The sequence below is a fragment of the Megalops cyprinoides genome, chromosome 10 (assembly GCF_013368585.1).
Source record: "Megalops cyprinoides isolate fMegCyp1 chromosome 10, fMegCyp1.pri, whole genome shotgun sequence".
Classification (NCBI taxonomy): domain Eukaryota; kingdom Metazoa; phylum Chordata; class Actinopteri; order Elopiformes; family Megalopidae; genus Megalops; species Megalops cyprinoides.
In genome coordinates, this window is record NC_050592.1 from 11,249,083 (window position 1) to 11,269,807 (window position 20,725).

General features: G+C 48.4%; 2 protein-coding genes across 2 annotated transcripts in view; one reads left to right on the forward strand and one right to left on the reverse strand.

The window, feature by feature from the left end:
• The window catches only part of otoa (otoancorin), a 12,247-nt gene extending 4,324 nt beyond the window's left edge, over nucleotides 1-7,923 (forward strand). Inside the window, exons 9-29 of the mRNA XM_036539714.1 lie at nucleotides 175-336; nucleotides 509-636; nucleotides 901-1,049; nucleotides 1,175-1,286; nucleotides 1,492-1,716; nucleotides 1,907-2,068; nucleotides 2,335-2,475; nucleotides 2,564-2,619; nucleotides 2,804-2,924; nucleotides 3,108-3,226; nucleotides 3,373-3,508; nucleotides 4,016-4,209; nucleotides 4,543-4,633; nucleotides 4,740-4,914; nucleotides 5,114-5,298; nucleotides 5,488-5,640; nucleotides 5,978-6,120; nucleotides 6,233-6,369; nucleotides 6,550-6,647; nucleotides 6,739-6,919; nucleotides 7,557-7,923. Coding sequence (XP_036395607.1) covers nucleotides 175-336; nucleotides 509-636; nucleotides 901-1,049; nucleotides 1,175-1,286; nucleotides 1,492-1,716; nucleotides 1,907-2,068; nucleotides 2,335-2,475; nucleotides 2,564-2,619; nucleotides 2,804-2,924; nucleotides 3,108-3,226; nucleotides 3,373-3,508; nucleotides 4,016-4,209; nucleotides 4,543-4,633; nucleotides 4,740-4,914; nucleotides 5,114-5,298; nucleotides 5,488-5,640; nucleotides 5,978-6,120; nucleotides 6,233-6,369; nucleotides 6,550-6,647; nucleotides 6,739-6,919; nucleotides 7,557-7,630 — 2,942 coding nt within the window. The 3' untranslated portion in view covers nucleotides 7,631-7,923. The remainder of the gene's footprint in view (nucleotides 1-174; nucleotides 337-508; nucleotides 637-900; nucleotides 1,050-1,174; nucleotides 1,287-1,491; nucleotides 1,717-1,906; nucleotides 2,069-2,334; nucleotides 2,476-2,563; nucleotides 2,620-2,803; nucleotides 2,925-3,107; nucleotides 3,227-3,372; nucleotides 3,509-4,015; nucleotides 4,210-4,542; nucleotides 4,634-4,739; nucleotides 4,915-5,113; nucleotides 5,299-5,487; nucleotides 5,641-5,977; nucleotides 6,121-6,232; nucleotides 6,370-6,549; nucleotides 6,648-6,738; nucleotides 6,920-7,556) is intronic.
• A 4,924-nt stretch (nucleotides 7,924-12,847) lies between these two features.
• znf687a (zinc finger protein 687a) lies at nucleotides 12,848-20,660 on the reverse strand. Its single transcript, XM_036539353.1, has 7 exons — nucleotides 20,619-20,660; nucleotides 17,013-19,629; nucleotides 16,116-16,402; nucleotides 15,188-15,372; nucleotides 14,558-14,734; nucleotides 14,299-14,461; nucleotides 12,848-13,427 (listed from the first exon to the last, which is right to left on the reverse strand). The coding sequence occupies exons 2-7, from the start codon at nucleotides 19,606-19,608 to the stop codon at nucleotides 13,026-13,028; spliced, it is 3,810 nt and encodes a 1,269-aa protein (XP_036395246.1). The 5' UTR covers nucleotides 19,609-19,629; nucleotides 20,619-20,660; the 3' UTR covers nucleotides 12,848-13,025.
• Between the last annotated feature and the right edge of the window lie 65 nt (nucleotides 20,661-20,725).

Below are 20,725 nucleotides of genomic sequence, written 5' to 3' on the forward strand. Positions count from 1 at the left end.
TTAAATGTTTGTTCAAAAAGTGAACTTAAGTACTTTTTTATGAGAGAGGTTTGTTTTGTGTATGATTATTTCCTTTGGATTGTTAAAATTCAATACTTCATACTTCAATATTCATGCCTTTAAAACATGTGTTCAATCTAACACTAACTAGTAAAATTTCTCCCCGAATCACAGACAGTGGTTACATGGAGCAGCAGATGGCAGAGTCAAATACAGAGGGGGAGAAAGGGAAAAAAGAGGAACAGACAGAAAAGGATAAGGAGGAGGGAAAGAAGCCAAAAAGTGACAATCAACAGGAAGACAAGATAACAGAAGAGAAAGTGGAGGGGGAGAAAGGTAAAAAGAATGAGAAGGAGGAGGAAGAGGAGAGAAGGAAAGAGGAGGAAGAGGGCACGAGTAAGCTGTCAGTTACCTGCATTTGTGGCCCCAAGACAATAAGAGAGTAAGTCATCAGATATTGGAAGCTGTATGTCTGAAAAAAGTCACCAATTCTCCGCTATCTACTCAGGTCGTCCAGGCCCAGGTCCAGGCTGCCCACCCGGGATGATGTGGCTGAAGGCTGAAGTGATGGAGATGATGGGCCCATTCCTCACCTTGCTGCCCTCTGCTGAATTCCAAACTGTCCCCAAAGCAGAGGTCCTGCTCCAGATCTTGTTTTGTGTCTAGTATATGTCGCTAACAACAGTGTGCAAAGGTTTTAAGACATGGATAGTTTGTGTGTGTGTGTGTGTGTGTGTGTGTGTGTGTGTGTGTGTGTGTGTGTGTGTGTGTGTCTGTGTGTGTGTGTGTGTGTCTGTGTGTGTGTGGGTGTGTGTGTGTTCGTATTGGGTAAATGCTTACAATATTTAAGAGTATATGAATATATACATTTTCACTCACTCTGTTGTTTCCCTCTCTCAGCTTTGTCAGTTCTTCCAGACACCACAATTCCCAGAATCCTTTAGAGGAGTAAGAGGTGTTACCCCCTACCTGGGCAGGATACTCCTTGGCAGATTGAAGAAGGAATGTTTGCAAGATAATAAGCAGGTGCTCCTCCAACAACTGGGCAGGTGGGTACCTTGTGATTTGAAAATGTAGATTTTGGGCAAAGAGTGTCTGCTGGGTGTTCATGTTAATGTATAACTACATTGCAAGCATCAGCCTGTCGTTGAACCTGTTGACTCTCCCCACTCAGACTTGGCTCGCTGGCATGCTTCTACGATGATGACGCCACATCTCTCAATGCGTCTTTCAGCAAGACCCTCCTCTCCCAGCTCGGAGAGTGTGAGAACTCAGGAGCTGACACGGTACACACAACGCTAAAAATGCTGTTTTTTTTTAATCATTCTGCTTTGTCAAAGTGTGGGCCAGTGACTGTTTGTGAACATATCAGCTGTCTATTAACATGAACCCCCATCATTTTTCTTATTAACCCCCCCCCCCCCCCCCCTTGCTCTTGTATAATTTCTACCATTCCCCCTCTCCTTGCTGTGTACCCCTGCCTCTCCACAGCTGACAAAGCAGCTAGTGATGGCGGTGGTTTCCTCTGAGAAGGGGGATTCCCTCAGCCCCCAGACACTGCAGTCTTTAGGCTCAGCCGTGTCAGCCCTGCCTCTCTCCCAGCTGGACAAGCTCAAAACCGCCGATGTCCAGGAAACCCTGTCCACCTTCAGCAAGGCCAAGTGGATCCCTGCGCAGGCTCAGACCCTGGCCAGCAAGCTGCTGAGGGAGGACGAGGTGGGGTGTTGCTGTTTTGTCATTTTGGTCTTTGTTTCTTGTTTTGGTCTTTGTTTTTCCTCAAACCCTTTCTGTTTCATCCTTTCTTTCCATTTGTCTCCTACTCCTGTACCTCGTTTCTTATTCACTGTTCTCATGCTCTGTTGGTCTGTGGATGTATTTGTTCTTTCCTGCTCTGTGTCCTGCCCAGGAGGTGTCTGGTGAGAAGCTGGTGTCTCTGGGTTCGGTGGTGCGAGGGGTGGCGAGCTCCATGCTCCAGAAAGCCAAGGCGAAGGAGCTGCTGGGTACAGAAGAACTGGAAACCATGAGCCGTGAGATGTCTTCGCTACAGAGGACGGCGCTACTGGAAGGGGTGAGAATGAGATGGAGGGAAGGAATAGTGAAGTGCTTTGGAACAAATGGAAAAAAAATTTGGAAAAAAAATTGGAAAAAAAAAACTTTATGTGGGAAAGTAAAGATGGCGAAGGGTAAAATGGGGGTGGAATAGGGGCGGGTCCCTGCAAGTTGCAGTAAAAAATTCAGTCGTTCTACTTGCGAACAAATCGTACCTTGGTAGTGGTGGCATAGCGCTAGCCTCTTTGCTGGGCTTGAGAGTAACCGGTCTGAATGTCCTCTCAGCTGCGCAGCGGTGTGAATGCATCAGCTCTGGTGCGCAGCATCTCCGGCCCCCTGCTGGCCAGCCTGTCCCTGTCCACCCTGGAGCAGGCCGACCTGCGATCTGTGGATGAGCTGGAGGGGAAGAACTGGACCCGGGCCCAGGTACCTCCCAGCTGCCTCACTGTCAGAGTGCACTGGTATACTCAGGTACAGCCAGACATTCACCGCTTCACTGTCTTTTACTTCACAGTCAGCGTTTCTGGTGAGGAAGGTTCTGGGAGGGACTATACAGCCTAAAGACATTATGTAAGCAAACGTATTTAGATTGTTATGCTATGATGACTCCAGGTTATGATTGCTGTGACTATACAAGATCATGATAAAACATATTGAGATGGTCATTGTTGTGATGTTGATGATGATGATTATATTATTTAAAATGAGGATGATAAATCAATTTGAACAATAACAACGTGGCCCTTTTGGACAGGAAACTGAACTCGGCGGTGCAGGGTGTGACCTGTGAAATGATTGACCGCGTCAATAAGAGTGACATTTTGGAGGTGGCTCAGACACTGACACGGAGCATGCACTGGCTCACCATCACACAGGTGCGTATTTCTCTGATTTCAGGCAGATATAACAAATGGATTATATCAATACATTAATACATCATCTGGATTGAGTATGTCTGTTCTCTTTATGTTCACCCAGGTAACTACAGCTCCTCTCCTTCTACTCCTCCTATCTGCTGTCTCTCTTTCTCCCTCGCTTAATCTGTCTCTCTGGATCAGGTGTGCTGTTCTGCGAAGAAGCTCTTCTCCAGCCTGGAACAGCAGAGGCCAGGCTATTTCACCAACATCACTGACTCTGAGCTGAGGGCCATTCCTACACCGCTGCTGATCCACTTGCCGTCAGTCACGCATGTTTTTTTTTTTTTGCCATTAACATGATTATCACAGTACCACTGACTGCAGTCATCAACAGAATATTTTAGCTTTTCTTCTATTGTTTCCTTTTCACTTTACCTCTAACTTCTTTCCCTCCTTCCCCCCCCAGTGAAAAGCAGATCCTGGGTCTTCCAGACTCGGTGTGTTCTGGCTTCCTGGCGAAGATGCTGGAGGCCAACCTCTCCACCCTACCCCTCAGCTCCCGTTCCCGCTCCGCCCTGGTGGAGAGGGCCCTGGCGTGCCTGGTAAACACATGCGAATGCTGCTTCTGCAACATCCTCAAAGCCTTCACAAATGTTACAACTTTCTCTTACAGCAAAAGCAGATGCTAAAAATTATTTTATTCTTTTATAAGTATTTACACCCTATATTCAAGTATCTGCTCAACATTTTTCAATATCCTTGCACAGTCACATATGGGTAATTACATTACTGTCATTTAGCAGACACGCCTATCCAGAGCAACTTACATAGGTTACAGTTTAACATATTATTATTTGTATATTATCATTTGCACTACTGGATATTTACTGAGGCAATTTTTCGGTAAAGTACCTTGCCCAAGGGTACAATTGCAGCGTCCCAGTGAGGAACTGAACCAGCAACCTTTCGGTTACGAGCTCTGCTCCTTACTACTATGCTACACTATGCCGCCCTGAAAGTAACCCCGTGGTTATACTGCCACTAATACTGCTGATGGATGCTTGGCTCCTATGTCAGTGTGCTGTTGCCTTGTGTCTGTGTCTAAACAGAAGAAAAACGTGTCCGATTTGACCACTGCTGACGTCACCAGTCTGGGGCCGCTTGTGTGTGAGCTGGGGCCATCACGCCTCTCTGCCCTGGCTTCTGATGCCCGCAACGCCAGCCTGCTGGCCCTGGCCAAGTGTCAGCAGATCCCTCGCATCAATAGGGCAGCCATCTTCAAACTGGTCAAGGATGTGTATGGGTAAGGGGTACCTCTAAGAATACAATTTTGCTCTTTTGTTGAAGCTGTCCTACATTAGAAAGGAAGTCACTTACAGCACTTTTATGACAGTTATATTAGTGACTGATGTATGGCATTATACTTTGTTGAGTCAGGTTGCACAAGTGTGGTATGGCTTGAACAGTGTTGTGTTCATACTCATTGGTCTGGTAGTGTTGTTAGTCTGATCTGACAGTGTTGCTCATTCAACTTGAATGGATACGCTTATGTTCTGTTGTGCTGGAAGTCACTCTGGATAACAGCGTCTGCTAAATGAATGAAATTTAATGTAATATATGTCTCTTCCTGTGACAGTGACCCCTCAAGCTGGTCCTCCAGCACAATGACAGTAATGGGGCCCCTCCTCCTGCTGAATGACTCTGCGCTCAGCTCTCTGACTTACAAGGTTAGCACTTACATGACCCGCCTCACAATCTCCATGACTTCACATTTCTCTCTCTGAGTGTGTTACACTAACGTGCTCCCCGGTTTCTTGCCATGTCCTCTCAAAGCCCTGGCTGAAAAGCATTCTGACGGATCTGAAGGACAGCCTGCCCCCTCCCCTGTCCCAGCCTGCCCCAGAGGAGTTTCGCACCCAGCCCGATCTCTCCCCACTGCTCAAGAAGCTCTTCTTTCTCACCACCACCCGTGCACCAGCCGCCAACGTTAGCCGCAGAAGGAGAGAGGGTAGCTGCTTGTACTTGGCATTATGATCTGTCTGGGTTTGGCTCCAGGAACACACTTGATGAAGGAAGCTTGTTTCTGTCTTCCCATTGTGTTTTTAAATATGCTTTCTTTCTGGAGAAATAATCTCCATTTCTCCCCTGCATATTACTCATCCCACTCTGTCTATTCTTCTCTACCTACTCTCCCTACACTTTCCCAGCCCTATCCATAGAGTCCCCCACACTGTCTCTGATTGAGGAGCTGAGGGAGAGGAATGTGTACTGGAGCCCAGTCCAGCTGGCCAACATGTCTGATGAGGTCTTCACTGAGGCCGTGCCCATACTAGGGGGAGTCCGCAACTACAGCATGCAACAGCTGAAAGCTCTGAGGGCCAGAGCCATCCAGGTACGGCACTGGGGATGGCAAAGGGGAAGAGAGGGGTGCAGACTGGGCTGAATTGGAATGCAGTGTTTACATTGACCAGAGGGTTGTGGGTTTGAATCTTGAGCCAGCCACTGCTTTTGTGTCCTTGCGCAAATCCATCAGTGATCCAGTCCTCCTCAGACACCTGTCCTGGTGCTCTCCTCCCTGCAGGTGTGGGGTGCGGCACACTCCCTCTCTGAGACTCGGGTGCGGCAGCTGGGCTGTGTGTGTCAGGGTTTTAACTCTACAGAGCTGCAGGACCTCAACATCACCTCGCCGGACACTTTGGAGCTGCTGTCCCCCTGCAACTGGACGCACCCCCAGGTCAGGAGCCAGTCCAGATGCAGCGGCACTGGCGCTGATTGTGGGGATGGTGATCAGGATGGTAACAAGAGCAAGACTGATGATAAAGATGATGATGATAATGATGATGACTACCTCTGTTCTAGACTAAAGATGATTCACTCCCTAATCAAAAAAAAAGTATTTCAAACTGGATAAGAACATCTGCTAAATGCCTGTAATCTAATGCTAGGCCCCAACAATGTGATGGTGACAAAGGTGCAGTTTATGATACAAGTACAAGTAGAAGTACAATGGTGATGATGATGATGATGATGATGATGATGATGATGATGAAGAGCTTGTTTCTCACCAACAGAGAGAAGCGGTGTGGAAGGGCTATGCGAAACGTGCTGGTGTGACAGTTGGATCACTGGGAGCTCTGGAGATCGTGGGATTGGGTCAGTTCATCTGCGGGATGAGCCGAGAGGAGGCAGGGCAAATCAACACTACCGCCTTCAGGTGAGAGTCTGACCCTGCACTGACTAGCTGAGAATGGATTACATGAGAGTCATGAGACAATGAATGAATGAATGGATGACAATGAATGAATGCTTGAACGAATGTTTCACAGGGAGGCGGTGAAGGTTGTGGGCAGTGTCCAGTGTCCTCTTAACATAACGGAGCTGCTGAAGGAGAGGGCAGTACGTGTGTTCGGCCTGCCAAGGAACTGGACTGAGGCCCAAGTCAGCACCCTGGGAAACATCATCGGTGAGTAACTACACTGTCTTCAGCTGCTTGCTCTCACAGTCTGTTCTATTCTGTGTCTTGCTCTGTAACTTAGTTATTCGGTCAGTGCCGTTTTTGCCATTAATTGGCCCTGTGCGTTGTTGAAAATGTTCTGCAATGTATGTTGAAATGACAAGCTCTATTTCCCTGTCATTCCTTCAGCTGGTCTGAATGCAACGGAGCTCCAGAGTCTCAGTCCATCTGTCCTTTCTTTCCTCAGTCAGTCCGTCATCCCTCTCATCCCCCCCAGTTGCCTGGCCGTGAGTACATCTCTTCTGTTCCGTCCTCTCTCTCTCCCTCCCTCCTCGCGTCTACTCTTCCTCATGCCACGTCGTGTCTTTTTTTGATTAGGCGCTCTCGGCCAACCAGCTGAAGGCCTTGGGCCCTGACAACGCTGCCATGGTGACCGATGCCCAGAGAGTGGCTCTTGGGGACCTCCAGCGGGCGGCCCTGGGGGAGGCTCTGGGGGTGTCCGTTCAAAAAGCTGAGGTCATCACCCAAAGCTCACCAACTCCAGTGCCGCAGCAGTATGGTGAGGAAAAAAAAGGAGTCTGGAGAGAACAGTGAAAGAAATGCAGAGATCTCCAGCTTTACTCTGATCTGATGCACTGTACTGCTTAGAGGCATCAGGTTTTAGCTAAAAAAATGAAACTGTACATGTATATTGTAGTAATATGTAATTCAGATATTTGTAACTTTTTATGGGCTTACCGTGAGTAATCATGATATGAATAATGTAACATGTTATACTGTATCCTCAGACAGGTAGAAAAAGTTTTGCAAGGTAGCCCAAACGGGGTTAGGTGGAGCCTTTGAGCCTCAAAAGATGGTGACCTGGGGTGCCAAAGTGGGATACCTAAAGTGGTGAGGGAGGAAGGATAGGGAGAACAGCAGAAGGAGAATCAGGAAGATGGAGATCTTGAGACAATGGGATGACAGCTGAAAAGCGAAGGACACAAAATCAGAAGTGGGGGGTCTTAGCAGTTGTTTTGGAAGAAAATGGAAACCGACAAGAGTTTTTCTCTATGCTTTAGTGAGCTGTACTCAATTGCATCGCTCAGCTGCATTACACAGAGCAGGGTAACTGTAGAATGAATTTCAACAAGGCAAAGATTATTGTTGGGCCGCCGGTATCGTCATTTAAATGTATTTTCCTTTTTTTCCTTCAGGAGGAGCCCCCAGACTGTGGATTATGGGAAGTGTAGTTTTCCTGCAGCCCCTGCTTTTGCTTATCCTAGGGTAGGCTCATTAGGGGTATACCAGAACCCGTCCACCCTGGGTTCCTAATAACCTCAGCTATAGTCCTGTACCCTTTCCATTAATAACCTTTAAATTATGAAAAGGAACACATTTATAGAGGAATATTCTATATATATGAAATGCTGTAACAGATTATAAATCTACAGTAGCCCCTAGCTTTATACAATACACGAGTAACTTCAATATAATAAATTCTTAGATGATGCATTGTACTCATTACGTTCTCATTACTAGAATAAGTTGCTTTGACAGAGAATAGTCTAAAATCTGAAGAAATCAAAGATAATCAAATCAAGAAATGAAAAGAAAAAATCAGCTGTGCATACCTGCAATGGGCCCCTCTCCTCCCTCTTCATGCTATAAAATGCATTCAGCCTAAAAATGAACACCACTCCCACTGCAAAGCAAAATGTGAAGGTAGTTGTAAAGCTACTACATAGTTGCTGTAAAGCTATAAGCTGCTTTTATTTCATGATTTTCAGTGATTAACAACAGCCATGCTTTCATTAAAAAAAAAAAACTTTTTATGACAAGTGTATAGGGAGGGGAACATTATTTTCCCTGTGAACAGCAACCTGTTTTGAAAAGGTTGTGCTTTTGGTTTTTACAAATACAGACCATAATATACCAATGAGAAAAAATGGCAAGCCTGTGTGATGACAGGCATTGAATATAAATGTTTATTTCTCCTTTTTCACATTTGTGCAATTGAAGTGATCTGTCTGTTATTGGCAGGGACTGCTTCAAACAGTAATATAACTTATGCAGTTGGGAAACCACCAATCCTTCTTCAGTCAGGTTTGCTGGGATTCACCAGCATCTCACTGCAGTCCTAAAATGTTTACTGTAGTGTGCTTTAAATATACAATTTTCTACTTAATTTAATGTGCCTAGTGGCTTTTATAATTAGCATATTTCAATTTATTTACAGCGTAAGGTGACACCCCCAGATGTGTCACCTTAAAATATTGCACAGATAGGAGTAGATTGGGAGATGGTGTGAAATGGCTACATTGACACTGTATTTCTCAGTTATACCCATATATTCCACCTACAGAGCAAGAGATGTCCACATTTAACACTATTTATTTTCAGTGCAATAGAAGAGTTATTCAGACAGGGTCTATTAGTTCAAGCTAGTGCCTACCAATAAGCAATTATTAGATAATTATTAGATTGATCCTTTGTCTGCCACTGCATCATGCATAAAAATGTAACTGTCAGAGCTGATAATAAATATTTTTAAGATACCTATGGCTTTATACACGTTTGGGCAATAAACTGAATTAAAAATTGCCTGCAAAGAGTTGTGTCCATTCTGTTTCACTGAGCCATGCTATTTTCACAGGGGAGGGACATACCGCACATGCCCCATTCTTCTCTGCACTGTGGTATATGAACATTGGATTGCCAGCTTAAGCATTTCAACCAACGTAACTCAACTTCAGCCTTTTTGTCCTCAGAACAAGTGACATATAGTTCCATTACGGGCAGTTTGCAAACAGAATAAAACAGACAAATGCGGTTTTTTGTATTTATTTTAGAAACACCCAGATCTGTATCTATGCAAACAACATACTCACTGTGGAAGAAAAATAAGAAAATGAACAAAAAAAGAAAAAAAAAAAACAATTATATAAATCTCTACAAACATCACAACTTCAGGCTGAAAACACAAAACAGACCCTTTGACAAGGGCACACTGATCATTAACACTGGGTAGTAGAGAAGTGTATACGACTAGCACTGATTCTGTGATTAAGGAATGCAGCAAAATTCAGTAAAAAATAACTTTACCTATGAAACATACCCTTTTCTTACACCAATACACTATTACCCAGCTTTACACACACTCCCTCCATTTCTGTATGTTTCCTATTGAGCTGAAACCATTGAAAAGAAATCCTACAGGGGAGTTTCCAGGATTATGAATATTCAGTATATACAATTTTGTTAAGAAATGGCCCCAACACAACCTCACAAAATGGGGGAGGGAGCTCAAGTTGATCAAGGATGCTTACAAAGGAAAGCCACAGGTAACCATAACCTGTTCATACATTTTCAAAACAAGAAACGTATATGAAACCGAGTGGAACAGTGGAATTCAGTGTATGACAACCTGACCAAGGCGACTGAAGTGATAGGAGAGGAAACCATTCACCAAAACCGTTATTTAGAGTACAAATCTATATCTACACTTCTTCACATCTTGAAATAAAAACTTTTTATGCATGTATATTTTCGCATACACAACATTCAACACATGCTATTATGGCAAGTCTATAACTCACAGGTAACTTCATTTGGTGGCTGAAGTTACATGACGTTTTTCAACCAGCATACTTTCAACAGTTACAGAACTCTATACAAAGAAAAATAAATACTCAGGAAGTTTCCTCTTACATACGATTACCTCTCTGTAGTTCTCATTTGTCCTGTGTATGCTTACAATGCCACTAGCACTAGTGTCTCGAGTCATAACTGTCATCTGTCAAATCACACAAGTTTTTCCATCAGAACATAAACGGAAGGATTGTCTTGGTGGATTCATCCATAGTGCTGTTTCAAATATGGAAATCACAAAAAAAAAAAACTTAATAGTTCTTCAGCTGCAGTGGACATGCAGTGTTTCTGTGGAAGCCAGTAAGTAAAGAACACTAGCTTTTCTAGGGCTGCTGCCTCCAGCGACCCAGCATCGAACACCAAAGGACTGAATGTTTTCAAATTATAAACCAGTGGTATTTATTGTTAAGTCTTCCACTGAGGATGTCCACGTAACGGCTTTCCGGCACTCGAGCCCTCATTTGAATAAATACATCATTTTTCAGAACTTCTCTTCGCTAACTGAAAACACATGGACTTCAGTACCGCAGATGGGTGGCAAGCACTCACAGCTGGAGTCATAACCGACTAGGGCTAACATAGTGTTACAGAGAGGAAATGAAGGGTCAAATGACCCAGTTCTGCAGTGTAACTAAAGGTCACATTAGAGTTATAAGGACTGCTGTCTTACTGTAGTTACTGTCTTTAAAAATCAGAAAGGAAGCTGATCCAGAATTCAGAGAGCAGAATGAGATGAAAGACACAGGAAGTTCAAGAAGCACACAGTAGGAACCAGTGCTTCAAAGGGAACAGCAGTGAACAGCTCCCTCACTCTGCCCTCCATTGTCTTACTCTTTGTTCCAGCCAGCTGTGGAGTGTTCAGCTGGGCTCTGCAGTGGGATGTTTGGTTCAGTGCAACGCCCCGGTACTTAGTGTTGTCATTCACCTCGGTCTAAACTCCACCCCATTACGATGTGACACAGCGCTCTATTCAGCGGGGGAAGAAGGAAAGCGCTTGGGACAACAAGTGGGGGAGACAGGGACCAGTCCGCCAACGGCCAAAGAAACTCACCGCCCCCTCGCTCTTTTCCTACTCTCTGACTGCTCTCTTGCCAGTCCTCTCTCCCCTTCTCCATCCTTCCACTCTGCAGCTACTGTTCAAGACCGACTGCCGTGTGTGGAGTCTGTGCTTCCCTGCTCTACTAAGGCTTGTCTGCCTTATGTACAGTGACGAAAGCCATACCGTACAGTGTGGAAGTGTGTGTTGAGGTCGGAGGCCCTCTTGAGGTGCCGGCCACACACAGTGCAGTCAACCCCGGGCCTCAGCGTCCTCGCCCAGCTTGGAGTCTGAGGGAGCTCTGGAAGGGGAGAAGGAGGAGGGCAGGGGGAGGTGGGTGGGGTCGGAGGCAGCTCTGGCGTGGGAGTAGGCCTGGCACTGGGAAGGCTGGAGGGCGGGGTCCCGGCCCTCGCGCGCGTGGTGAGCGATGAAATGGTGGCAGCTGAGGGAGGGGCGGAGGCGTAGCAGGCCCTGCGGGGAGGCGGGGTCGATCCGGTGCTGGGGGATATGCTGCAGGAATCCCCCCGATCCTCGGTGGAGAAGCCACAGGGTACACAGAAGAACAGGACGCCCTCACGGAGTGGCACAGACCCTTCTCGGCCTCTTTCTCTAGCTGCTGTCCGTGCTCAGCCCCTCTTCAGTGCCTCCCTCCTCATCCTCTTCCTCTGACACAGATCCACGCTCTGGGCCCGATCAGCTCTCTGCTCCCCCACCGCTGGGCAGCCCAACGGCTGTGCGCTTCAGGGACGGGGCCTGGCTCTGCTGGGACACACAGAGAGGCCTGAGCTGGGTTTGGGGATACAAGGAGGAAGAAGATGAGCAGGGGAGAAGTTTTAAATTAGTAGTTTTAGAGTAGTTTTAAATTGGTGGGTGCATACCTTCAACATCTGCATGAATGACATCCACAAACATTAACACAATCACTGTTCTACACAGTCTAGACCAGGGGTGGTCAACCTGTGGCCCTTCAGATCTTCATGTGTGGCCAGTTAGGTGAGGTTAACAGTAAAACAAAACACAGCTACTACAAATGAAATTAATGCTATGATCAGAAACATTATTGTTGGGTCCTGAGAAATTTGTAAAATGCACTTGTAGTGTAGGCACTCATGAGGGTGCTCTTAAGCTAGGAGTGTTCATCTTATCTTGGTAATTGATTTGTAATTCAAGTTTTTTTTTTTACCAAAATAACTTCAGATGGTAGTCACAAAGCTCTGAAGGTCTGAATTAGATCCCACAGACCGCCTTCCCAAGATCTAGACCCATTCTGAATCAATGAAGAGAGTGCGTATCTTCAGCTACACATTACATTCATTTAGCTATCGCTCTTATCTGGAGCAACTTCTGGCACAACCACCACCAAATGAGAGTGAAACGGCCCTGACCTGGCCGCCTCCGGGCTGCCGAGCTCCCTGGCCCCGGGCGCCCATCCCGCATTGGCTCTGCAGGTGCCTCTCCAGAGCGAGCCGGCTGCCAAAGCTCCGCCCTCCCTCCGTTCAACACCTGCACACGAGCCGCGCCCACTCAGTGCTCCGCAGAGCGAGTCATGTCATTTTTCCCACGTGCGGGTGTCGCTGCTATAGCCCTGGCAGCAGAAGTAAAGGGGGGGGGGGGGGGGGGGGACTGCTGCCAGGCCAGAGAAGAAGGAGGGCAGCAGTCACGGGCAGCGGAAGACTCTCGAGGCCCTCGTGTCTGACCCGTGCGTGGCGGCACAGGCTGCGGGTGGAGCAGAAGGAGAGATCGCACATGCAACACGGGAATGTCTTCATCCACTGGGTGGGATAGTAAGGGGGGCCAAAGTGCATTCATCAACATATACGTACTTCATTCCTGGGGTTTACAACAGTCCTTTAAAAAATAACAAAAAAAAAAAAATCATCTTGTAGGATCACTAAAACTCCGGCCTGTCATCACACCGCTTTTTTTTTTTTTGTTTTTTTTTTTTACACTGAAACTGCATTGTATTGTACCGCTGGCTGTGATTTTGCGGCGTGCGGGATCAGAAGGGCGCAGCCTGAGGCGTGCGCTCTGCGCACGGCGCTCCGGACGGCGTGGCGGTGACCTTGCCGTGCTCCTTCTTCACGTGGGCCGTGAGGTCGTCCTTCACCGTGAAGTGCGCCTCGCACTGCCGGCAGCTCCACTCCGAGGGGCCGCCTCCCTCTGGGGCGCCGGGGATGAAGTCGGGGTCCTCCTTCCCCTCCCCATCCTCTTCCTCCTCCTCCTCCTCTTCCTCCTCCTCCTCTTCGTCCTCCTGCTCTCCGCCCCAGTCCTCTCCGTCGGAGCTCTGTGTCTTGGTGGAGGACTTCGATTTGGGGAGGGGGGAGGACTGCGGGGTGTGGACGGCAGGGGTGGAGACGCTGTCCTGGGCTTCCTGCTTGGCTGACAGGCCCCTGTGAACAGTCTGAGGAAGGAGGGAGACAAAGAACAGGGGATGAAAGAGAAAGTAAGAGGAAGAGCAGGAAAAATGAACAGGTGGGGGGAAAAAAGCCCAATGGATGAGAGAAAGAGGAAGACATTTTCAACCACATAAAACGGTTAACACTGCAGCCACATACCACAGTAACACCAACGCATTTTTCAAACATAGTACTTGTGCTTGCTGAAGAACATTACATTACTGTCATTTAGCAGACAGCAACTTACACAGGTTTTTACATGTTATCCATTTATACAACTGGATATCTACTGAGGCAATTCTGGGTTAAGTGCATCGTCCAAGGGTACAGCAGCAGTGCCCCAGCAGGGAATCAAATTCAAAGCACCCTTTCGGTTACAAGCCCTGTCCATTACCACTACCATTACCACTATGTTAACTTGCTGTTCTATGACACTGTTGACACGTTCCTAAGACACAGAACAAGGACTGATTTATGATACCACATTCATTTCTACCACGAGTAGTGAATGGGCCACGATAAAAGGCAAACAATGTTCTCCCACAGAGGTAGATCTGAAAGGGGCTATATTAAACAACTAAAATAATCTGGTGCATAATAATGGGATGGGATTAAATAAACATACTGCACTATTTTATTCCCCTTTATGTAACCCTTTTTGGAATCCACACTCGCATGTTCGTACATTAAATGTTCCATTTATTTCTTGATCAATCACATGACTTAACTGTATTAACACTCCTCACATGCACATAGGTATACACATACTGCAAACACTATATAGCATAAATTCAAATATAACTTGAGGTACAATGACAAAAACCTGAAAATCACCACCCTAACAAACAGGTACTACACTGACAAGACCACACATACCTTGATGTGTTCCATCATGGAACCTTTCTGTGCATACAGTTTTGTGCAATCCGGACACTTGAAGACGTGCACCTTCTGCTTGGCCAGGTGAGTGTCAAAATGGATGTAGAGCAGGGGTTTCTGGGTAAACACTGTGTCACACATCACACACTTGTAGATCATCCTGCAGAAAGGTACGGAAGACAGACTGTGTAAGCAATCCCAGAGCAGTGTAAACAGCCAATAGGAATAATAGAAAGGGGTAAGTAATGGGCCCTACTTGGCCTGAGGTGCCCCCAGTGCAGGGTGCTGGGTGCTGATGTGGGCGTGAGCGCTGGGCGCTGATTTAAAGGCCATGGGGCAGCTTGGGCACTTGTGGAAGACCTCGCAGTGAGCTGTCTGGATGTGAGACTTGATAGAGTTCAGGCCCCCAAACACCACCTGGCAGCTGGAACACCTGGGAATAGGTAAAGTGAGTAACAGGTTAATTGAGAAGAGGGGACAGGTTGCAGAAGGGGCAGACAGAGTGTATCAATAAAAGTCATTGAGCTGCTGTGCCATCTATCTGTGGAGGAAATGTCACTCCTTAACAGCAGCAGTGTAGCAATAGTGGTAAGGAGCAAGGCGTGTAACTGAAAATTTGCTGGTTAGATTCCCCACTGGGGCACTGCTGCTCAATAAATATCCAGTCGTATAAATGGAAAGCATATAAAGGTTGTAATCTATGTGAGTTACTCTGGATAAGAGTGCCTGTTAAATGGCAATAATGCAGTGTAAACTATAGAAACTATAGGCTATACAAACCTTCTGGATTATGCTGGTCTTCCTCACTGAGAGAGACACTAAGATGCACAAAAGCGTATGGGAGATACATATAGGAGATACAGTGGGTGCATATGGGAGGAGTCACCTGTAGCCGATGCGACGGGCGAAGTGCAGGCAGGCCTCCTCCAGGTGAGTCTGGAAGCTGCCGGGCCGGGCGATGCCCCCGCACTCGGGGCAGACGTGGGGCGAGCGGTGCTTGTGGATGCGCTGGTGGGCCGCGGCGCTGCAGGCGTTGGGCAGCATCATGGCCGGAGAGCACAGGCTGCAGGTCTGAGGAGGGGGGGGGGGGGGGGGAGGAGGGTTCATCAATAAAGCACCCCATGCATACGGCACCAGTCAAAAGACTGGAAACACCTACTCGTAGTAGGGTTCTTCTTTATTTTTTACTATTTTCCACATTTTAGAGTAATAGTAAAGACATCAAATGTATGAAATAACAGAAATGGAGCTATGCAGTGACCAAAAAAGTGTTAAACAAATCAAAAGATTCTTCAAAGCAGACAAAAACTATTTTTAAAATTAGAAGAAATTCACGCATAGGCATCAACTTTTTTACTTATATTTGTCTAAGTGACAAATTTTGAGCATTTAACATAAGTCTGTAGATCCAAATGTCTTTGAATGCATGGTTCCCAGTATCCCATGGTACTGTGTATGGACATCGCTAAGGCAGGTAAGGTGCACAACAGTCAGGCTTCGTGTTTATACATTCAACATTCATTTTCAATGAATCATACAAGGTACACAAATATTCACATCACAGGGGCGGCTGTGTAGCATAATAGCAAGGAGCAGGTCTCATAACCAAAATGTTTGATTCCCCACTTGGGCACTACTGCTGTACCCTTGGGCAAAGTACTTAACCCTGAATTGACTCAGTAAATATCCAGCTGTATAAATAGGTAACATGTAAAAAAAAACTGTAACGTATGTAAGTCGCTCTGGGTAAGAGCGTCTGTTAAATGTAATGTAATGTACTGTTACCACACAGATTCATGGATGTGGAGACACACCGTGTTGGAGGCAGCCTTGACCTCCTGGAAGTGCGCCACCAGCTCCGCTTTCCCGCCAAACTGGGCGTGGCACTCGGGGCATTTGAAGTTGTGGTACTGCAGCACCTCCCCCTTCTTGCAGGGCAGGGGCAGCAGGACCTGGGGGCTCTCGGGCGCCCGGCGGGCGGGGCTCGGCTGGGTGGCCAGGTCCTCTTTCGTCGGGCTGGGGGCCACGGGGGCCAGCGCTGCTGTCACTGGGGCGGTGGCTGGGGCTGAAAGGGGGGGAGAGGAGAGGGGAGACAGCACGCCTGTGACAGACATGGCAGAGTGGTAGAAGCTGTCAGTTACTGCTTCACAGACACACACTGGCAGAGCACAGCCATAGCTACAGGCACAAATACATAAATTATACATTAATAGTTAATAAACACAATATTCAAAGACAAGTGTGACCAACATAAACATTTACAGTCATATGTGGTACACCTGTAGTCAGGTGACTAAAACTTATTTCCACACAATGGGTGGTAGTGTAGCACAGTGGTAAGGAGCAGGGCTGGTAACTGAAAGGTTATTGGTCTGATTCCCCACTGGGGCAGTGCTGCTGTACCTTTGGGTAAAGTACTTAACCCACAACGGCCTGAGTAAATATCCAGCTGTATAAATGGATAACCTTGTAAACAAAAAAAACAAAACTGTAACCTATGTAAGTTGCTCTGGATGAGAGTGTCTGCCAAATGCCAATAATGTAATGTTACGTAACAATGGCTGCTATAGGATCATAATAGGGGCAGTTAATGAGATTCCATCATGGGCTTTACACGCTAATGCAGACTCCTGTTTGGCGTCTGTCTTGCCAAATAAAAAAAAAATCTGAAAAAAAACTGATATAGAGACAAACAGCAGAGAGGCACTCACCGATGGGCGTGGTGTCCTGCTGGCCAATCATCTGCTCGATGGAGACGGGCCGCATGACGAGGTGGGAGCACTGCATGACCAGGCCGCGCTCCTTGTGCTCGCGGGCGTGCAGCAGCAGGCTGCACTTGTTGAAGAAGGCCAGCCGCTTGGCGCAGTGGTTGCAGGTGACCTCGATGCGCAGCGAGCGCCGGTCATAGTGCCGGGCCAGGCTGCGCTCCAGGGCGAAGGCGTCCCCGCACTCCAGGCAGCGGTAGCCGTTGGCGGGCAGCGGGAGGCTCCACTCGGGCGGCAGGGGCGTGGAGAGGTCGGGCCGGTAGCTGGGCAGCAGGTTCTTGCTGTTGAGGATCTTGTTGAAGGCCTCCACCAGGCTGGACTGGCTGCGGGAGATGACCGCGCCCGTGCTGTTCACGATGGACACCGGCTTGGAGATCTGCGGCGCGAGGGCGGTGGCGGCGGTGGTGCTGCCGTTTACCGTCTTCTGCGCGACAGGGCGCACGCTGATCCCGCTGGTGCCCACGCCGAATTTCGGGGAGGTGGTGGTGGCGGTGGCGGTGGAAGAGGACGAGATGGACGGGAGGGCTGCACTTCTGGTGATATTAACGGCTGTGGCCGAGACCTTGGTCTTTTCGGATGTGGATGCTGCCATCTTGTTTTGGGCCTTGCTGGCGGCCACAAGCATGGCAGTGCTGGCGTCCTGAATGGTGGACACCGGCAGGATGGCACCTTTCACAAAGTGCTGCTGGGAGGTGACTGCTTGACTAGTGGGAGGGGCCTTCTTAGGCTTAGTGGCGCCTTTATTCCCCCCTGACTGAGCTCTGGAGGAGCCCTTGGCCGCAGCAGACCCCGCCCCTTTGGGTGCCACTCTCGTCACCGTCCTGGTGATGCTCCCAGTGGAGGTCTTAATCGTCTTTATGCGGACTTTGAGGGGCCTGGAAGGAGCGCCAGCCGAGGCGGTTGAGGACGCGACCGCTGTGGTGGCAGTAACTGCGGAGGAAGGCTTGGCTCTGGCAGCAGCCATCTGTCCGATGCTCTCTCCATCCTCTACCTCCATCTTTTCGTCTTCTGCTCTTCCGCCCTGCCCTGCTTTGCTCTCGGAGTTGGGTTTGCTGCTGGCATTGGTCTCCATGGCCTCCTCTCCTTCTTTAACTCCCTCCATCTCCTCCCCCTCCACGGTTCCACGGATGGCAGGGGGCAGCGGAGTGGAGGCCACAGCTGGACTGCAGCTCCTTTTGAGCGACGCTGTGCCGGTAGAGACGGCTGAATAAGGGGCCTCTGGCTCAGGACTTTCAGGCGAGTCCCGCTCCTCGATCACGTGCTCTGGATTTCGGTCCTCGTGAGCGGGGCTCACCCTGTGGGGTGAGGGGAACCAGCTCTGCGAAGCCTGGGGGCACGTGGACGGGGAGGGTGAGGCTGGTCCCTGGGCAATATCTCCCGTTTCGGTGTAAGTGGATGTCGGGGCAGCTGGGTGAGACGAAATGGAGTTGAAAATTTTAGGGGGTGAGCGGTGACGACGGGGGAATTTGGGAGGCGTGCATGCCGGGGAATCTGGGCTTTCCTGGATCACTAACGGACTCCCAAAATCTGGTTCAGAGTCCTCATCTTCAGAGTCTAAGCGATGGAAGCCGACCCTCTGGGTCCCGTTAAATGGCTGAGAGGCGGGAATCAGGGGTGAGGAGACAGTCCCAGACGGGTGAGGGGCCCCATCGTTCAAGGTAGACAGGGAGAGGTGTGGATTGACGGGGTGAGAAGAGGAAGGGGTGGAGGATATAGGGAGGACTGGCAAGGGAGCCGGAAAAAAAGGCGTTGAGATTCCTACTGACACTCCAGCAACATGAGAGGAGGCGGTATCAGATGAGCCTAGAGCTTTTGATCTGTCCATCCCTTCAGGGCCGGTCTCATGCTGCTGCTGTAAGTGCAGCATTTTCCTGGCCTTGCCTATGGGGTCCCCGGGGCTCTGTGCTATCAGTGGCTTCAGTCTGTTGAAGAGGTTGGCACCATGTTTGGTGGTGTTGGCCGATTCCACACCCACACAATTACCCCCTCCCTCGCTAGCTGTTTTTGGGGAACAGGGCGACCACATCTCCCCGTTGGACTGGGTCTGGGTGTGACGCAGCGTGGGGTCCGTGGAAGCCGCTGCTGCCTCAAATCCATTGTGGACGAGCGGTTCTGGCGGGATCAGGCCTGACAGTCTGGGCCGGGAGCCCATGACAACTCCTGTAAGCCCATTTCCTGCCCCGGCCTCTGCACTGCCACCCAAGCTGTCTTTATCCACGTCCGCCCCTACCTCTCCAAACGTGTCAGGACGTACTCTGTTCTTCACAATTACACTAACAACAGAGGGGTCCCCCTGAGAGGAAAGAGTCAGGCTTTGGGGGTGGTGCGGATGGTCTGGGGGGCTAGGGGGCCTGAGAGACGGGCCTACGCCTCCCCCACCCCCTGTCCCATTGCCACCTGACTTCCCTGCACCTGCCCCAGCCCCACTGTGGTGGCCCTCTGCTTCCTCAGGGGCAGACTGGATGGCTTCTTTGGCATCAATGTCCGGAATGTCGAATGCCGCCAGTAAGTCGTCGAAATCTGGGGTCTTCATGTCCCCCATGCCGGGATAATGGACAGAAACCTGCAGGACAAGCAGTGTGCCAAAACGCAGAGATTAATAAACTACATCACAAAGACTTATGCTGTACCATCTTAAAAGTCTCCAGTTTTTTGGATTTAAGAACATAACTAATGGCTAATTTCATCAGCATATTTTCTATTACACTGCTAACTTACAAACGATGTGGCGTAATATTTAGCGGTTTAAACACACATTCAGTAGAGAGACATGGTTGAAAACCACAATTGCATACTCATTCGTGCAATCAAATGAAAAATGAAATATAGTGCCATGTCATTATTTACTCAAGAAAAATATGAAAACAAAGGAGACAAATCAACGGAGATTGACTGATGTAGCCAGTAACAGCGACAGCAAAGCTGCACTGGCAGCCCTGTCATGGAAACGGAACGAGAAACACAAGGAGGCCCCGTAACTGATACACGGCAGTTTTGAAGGCTTCATTCTGTGTCCCGCCCCCAATACTTATTTGAACACCATACCAACATATCAACTTTGAGTTTTCTATTACTGAAAGAAACTTAACGCGAAAGAAACACAGCGATGCAAAACAGCACCATAAATTCTGAAGGATTTCAATTTCTAGCTAACGTTAGCTACTAGTGCTGCATTCCCCAGTTAACTACCTAGCTGGCTAACAGGCGTACGAATCTGTTCGCTTTGACTGTAATTGGCCGCTTCCTGTTTTGCATGGTGTGTTATTGAGAAATGGTCTGCACACTAAACGACCCATGAAATGTAGGTAACTAGCCAGCTGTCCATCTCACTTGCAGCCCGCAGCCAGTAGCGCTAGCCACCGACTGGGCAAGAATCTGAACAGCGAAGGGTCATTATAACAGCGGACTCTTCGGCCTGGTAAAGGTTTGATCTGGGGCAATACAGGGTGCACTGGTCCTATGCTTGGTATTCCACATGTGCAACTACACAACAGCTTGCACAAAACGGGTCGTAATTTGGAGTTTTCTGGGGTAAATGTTTCATTTGTTTACCTGGATCAGGGACTCCCGACTTTCCTCGCTCCAGTTGCAGCGCGCGAATTTGACGTCACTAACCAAACGTAGCTCTTGCCAGACACCCGAAGCGTTTCAAAAAATTA

Coding starts and splice junctions, on each gene's coding strand:
- znf687a (XM_036539353.1), bottom strand. CDS start 19,608: ATGGGGGACATGAAGACCCCAGATTTCGACGACTTACTGGCGGCATTC. Junction 16,403..17,012: donor GCAGGACACCACGCCCATCG/GTGAGTGCCTCT, acceptor TGTCTGTCACAG/GCGTGCTGTCTCCCCTCTCC. Junction 14,735..15,187: donor GCCCGTCGCATCGGCTACAG/GTGACTCCTCCC, acceptor ACCTATTCCCAG/GTGTTCCAGCTGCCAGGTGG.